This window comes from Tribolium madens, unplaced genomic scaffold (assembly GCF_015345945.1).
Source record: "Tribolium madens isolate multiple individuals breed KSU strain unplaced genomic scaffold, Tmad_KSU_1.1 Scaffold_11;HRSCAF=98;Tcas5.2_LG3b, whole genome shotgun sequence".
In the NCBI taxonomy this organism is placed as follows: Eukaryota; Metazoa; Arthropoda; class Insecta; order Coleoptera; family Tenebrionidae; genus Tribolium; species Tribolium madens.
Window position 1 is genome coordinate 6682836 of NW_025400975.1, and position 4943 is coordinate 6687778.

A 4943-nucleotide genomic window follows, 5' to 3' on the forward strand; every position below is an offset into this window, starting at 1 on the left:
ATTTCTCTACACACTAAAAACAATTCTCAAGTTCTCATATACTTGTATGTATGTTTATGTAGAAAAATTTTAATATTTTGATAACTAAATAAATGTGTTAAGAAAATATATAGATATATCTTTCACATATTTTACTTTTACTTATTTTTTTACCACTTTAGATAATCTTTTTTTTTCGTTTTTTTTTATTTCACCTAAAAATGTGACTATTTCGTCTTCTTGCAAAACAGCAATGTAAATAAATAAATCATTTTTAGAAATTTTAACAAAAARTAAAGTAACTAAATATTATTATTATTTTCACCTATTGCTTAATTTTAATATCAAACGTAACATGTTTTTAATTAATTTGATCTTCCGTCAAAAAATAGAGAAACAGAAACTAAAAATTCAAATCAGCAATTTTTGTTTACAATTCATTATTCCCAACATAATTTCAGGATCACAAGCCACTTTAAATAAACATTTAAATAAAGGTACTTACCGAAACGCAAACAATAACTTGTTTTTAAAATATTGGAAAAATTTTTGTAATTTTTTTGAAAAAAAAATATTTTCTAAGTAAAATTTTTCTCTCAGCTTATTTAGTTTCTTGTCACAAACACACAATCGATTTTTTTTTTAAACAGATATACAAGCAACACCCTTTACCCAAATGCTATTTTTTAAACATTTATCTTTTGTCAGAATCATAAGTAGTCATCAATTTTTAATATTTAATTAACATAGTTTAATTACAAAGTGATTCGGAAAAGATGACTCAACAAAATCAGTTGATTTGTAAACTATAGTGATAACAAATGTTTTCAATAAAAAAATCTGTTCAATTTTGTTTTACCGTTTGACACAGTACAGAATGATTCATGAAAGAAGAGTGCTCTCAAACTATAATATTAACTGAATCATCTTGTATATTACAACTAATATTTATGCAATATTTTTCTTATAATAAATAATTGTGGTCATAATTTAAAAAATTAAATATAAAATATTTTTTTAATTTTTAAAGTATTTATTCTTCTATTTAATTTATCAAATTTTGCCGTCGATTAAATTTAATTAAGAGTACAGAGTGATTCAGCAAAGATGTCGAAACTTTAGACACAATTTTTTTAGTAATTTCAAACTGTTTATTAATTCTACCAATTTTTGAAAATTTAAGAAAGAAAAAATAGTTATTTATTATACAAGACGATAAAAAAATTGCTAATCTACGAGTAAAAAAGTTTTTCACGAGTAGATAAACAATCTTTATCGTCGTGTATAATATTTCATTTTATTTTGTACTCACCTACCAGAATTTCTTGAATATAAACAGTAGATAAAAATTACTTTATTTCACAAGACGATAAAAGACTACTTTATCTACTGAAATTAGTTGATAAAATATAAACAGTAAATAGTAAATAAAAATTACTTTCATTCACTAGATGATAAAAGACTATTTTATCTACTGAAATTAGTTGATAAAAGCACTCTTTAACATTGAGTACAAAATAAAAAATTATAATGATCTTGTGAAATAGTTATTTGTATTACAAAGCCACCCAGGGACGAAAAACACACATTCCTTCTAAAGTGTAACACACATAATTTTTTCTCTTGATATCCAGTTTTGCCTGTGATTTTGATAAGAAAGATAATTGGCTAATTTTTTTCTAAAATTAGTGTGGAAAAACATACTTTCTGTTAGGGTCGTTGAAAACATATTAAGTATTTTTTTGATTTTAATTGCCTTCTAACAATGAGGAAAGGTAAAATTTTCACACTAGTGATGAAAACATCTCTTACCTGGTACAAACTCGCCGTGCAATCCGCAATCCTCTGCCTCCTCGTCTTCCTCCTCCTGTAATTCCCCTTTTCGAACATATTCGCGGCTTTCGGGTCCAACATCCAGTAACTGCCCTTCCCCCCAGCTTGCTCGGGCCCCCCCGGCGACACTTTATCCCTCGGCACTTTAACAAAACAGTCATTCAAACTCAAATTATGCCTGATGGAGTTCTGCCATCCTTGCTTATTCTCTCTGTAGTAGGGAAAATGATCCATGATAAACCTGTAGATTCCACTCAAAGTGAGCCTCTCCTTGGGGGCTGAACTGATAGCCATGGCGATGAGGGCGATGTAGGAATAAGGGGGCTTCTCGGGACGCGGTTGTTGCAACTTGACCGGCAACGGGAACCACAGATGGGGAAAATAGGGGTTGAAAAGGCGCTGGGCCACTAGGGGGTTGTACTGGTCGCAGTAGCAAGAGTCGAACTGTTGCAAGGAGTACATCGCGTTTATTGGACTAAATTTCGGCTAATACATCTTGGCTTAAGTCGGGTGTCCCCACCACACGGAGACGCCCCCAAGTCTACTACACTACATCCTGACTAAACATTGGACTGATATAATAACTGTGACAATTTGTAAACATCGGCGGCAATAAATAGGCTTAGTTTGTCGTTAAACACTGAGTAAATAAGTAATGTGTCATCATTAAGAGCTTATTCGTTTGTTGTTTTATACTTTGCTAAATGGGGGCGCGCAGCGTTATTATATTTTGATTGGAGGGTGGGTCGTGAGTAAACAGCGTTTTCCGAAATCTGYAACTAAACAGTTTTCCACAAACAAATCGTTTGTTACTGCAAATTAGACTTCATGTTAAATTAAAAATAATAATTTTCATACAATAAACTCTAGGCTTTTCATTATTTTTCCTACGACCATATACGAAACTAGATCATAACGCACAATTACATATGCGCGAAAATTTTCAATATCGTACGATATTCGTGCGATTTGTTTTCACACTGTGTGTTAGAAATCTAACGCACAATTCACAGTCGAATGTTTTGTATTTTTTCATTCAACGTATTTTTTTTTTGTAACCATATAAAAAATAAATCGTTATTCAACGTATTTTTGTATCCATTATAAAAAATAAATCGTTATGAAAAAAAAAAATGTTCGTAAGAAAAAAATTATTTATGGTCGTAGGAAAAATAGTGTACAAAATTTGCAGGAAAGTGTCGGGTAACGCCTCGTGCGCAACTTTCCCGCTTGTGCGTTATTTATCACTTTCCGTGCTCGTTATGTAATATACTATTTCATAATTTTTTGCTTGTAAAGATAAACAAAAATAAAAAACCGGATCTTCTATCAAATTGTCAAATTCTAAGGGTGTTATACTCTGACTTTTAGAGATTTATTTCTAATAATTGTAACAAAATTGACAAAAAANGATAAAAGAGTACTTTATCCACTGAAATTAGTTGATAAAAACACTCTTTAACATTGAGTACAAAATAAAAAAATAAAAATAAATAAAAATAAAAAACCGGATCTTCTATCAAATTGTCAAATTCTAAGGGTGTTATACTCTGACTTTTAGAGATTTATTTCTAATAATTGTAACAAAATTGACAAAAAATGATATTGTCCGAAAACGTCACAAAAGTAACCACTTTAATTACTAATAAATCTTATAAGTAAAAGTTTTACTTTTCAGCCACAGAGTAAAAGTTCTATTTTTGCGCCTAAACGTTTTTAGTTTTACAAAGACATTATTGATATTTAGCAATGTTATTTCTTGTCTCTTTCGTTCCTTCAGCAATTTCTGGAATAGTTCATTGTAGATCATTAGCGTTCGACATTTTGTACTACTAACTGCACTAGTTAAATTAATTATTAACACTTTCAATAATTTCAACGCGCAATGTTTGTTTATAAGTGTTGTTATGATTTTATTACTTGCACAGCGTTCTGATTATTTTGTTCATTTACTTGCTAATCATAGTGTTGCTCTTTAATCTCGCTCTGAATATGTTTATGGATAAAATAGTATCTGCTCTTTGGAGTAAAAGTGAGTTTATGTGGCTCAGCTGAATTTTTTGCCTCACTACGTTCAGCTTTGTTACATAAACTAGGTACCACTTTTACTCGTAGTAACATAATTTATGTTTAAACTTTCGAAATATATGTTTTTGTAGATTATTTTACCTTTAAATTTGTGATTATTAGACCATTTTGAAATGAATTTTAACAACAATTTTAAATACAAAAAGACATAAGTCGATGTTTTTTCGGTCTATTTGATCGTAATCTCACCTAATAAGTGAGTTTTACCGAAAAAAAGGAAGTTCTTAACACAAAAATGTGTTTAGACGCTCGAAATAGGTATGTATATGTTCTTCGAAGTCAATTTTAAGGAAATCTACTAAAAGAGATAAATTTTTACCAAAAAACATAACTTATTAACTCATTTTCCACTTAAATATGCAATTTTTCCCTCTCTTTAAGTAAAATTTTGTAGAAAAATTATTCTTTAAAATATTTTGCCAAATAGCCAAGTAAACCAAAAAAATAAATAAAGGAAAAAAACAATGCAAGTATGTATATGATTTCACTATTTAGAATAATTAGTTTTACTTTACTTTTCATATTTTTTTTGCATCAAAAAGTAAATCTTTTAATTTTTATAGAAAAATCACAACATATACCAGGTGATCAAGTAGCTGAACAAGACATAAATGTAGTTATTTGTATAACGAGACACGAAAGTTGAGTATTAATCACCAACCTAACTTCAAAACAATTATTTAATGCTGAGGTGTACACAAAATTTTTTCTCAAATCATAATTCTTTAAATTTCATTTAATGACTTATGAGTTTGAAAATGTACTACTTTACGGACTATTTTGGGTGAATTTACAGACCATTTCATTCATTTTACGGATGATTTAAATAKAAAAATGCTTTATTTCTGTTGACAATTCAATCAACACCCGATATGTTTATTAGCACTCTATTTTTATATTACATGAATAAAATGAACATTAAGAAAGAGCTATTTTGTTTATTTAAAGAACTGGACAATGAGGCTGTCTGTTTTAACAAATCAAATCTGTTAATAAACGCAAATCTAAAAGTTCCATAAATATTTGCTAAAAATTTCTGAAAT

General features: G+C 28.9%; 1 protein-coding gene across 1 annotated transcript in view; it reads right to left on the reverse strand.

Moving 5' to 3' along the window:
* LOC123005567 (fork head domain-containing protein FD2-like) overlaps positions 1–2351 on the reverse strand; it is a 7267-nt gene extending 4916 nt beyond the window's left edge. The window contains exon 1 of the mRNA XM_044399366.1: positions 1792–2351. Coding sequence (XP_044255301.1) covers positions 1792–2274 — 483 coding nt within the window. The 5' untranslated portion in view covers positions 2275–2351. The remainder of the gene's footprint in view (positions 1–1791) is intronic.
* Positions 2352–4943: the final 2592 nt, after the last annotated feature.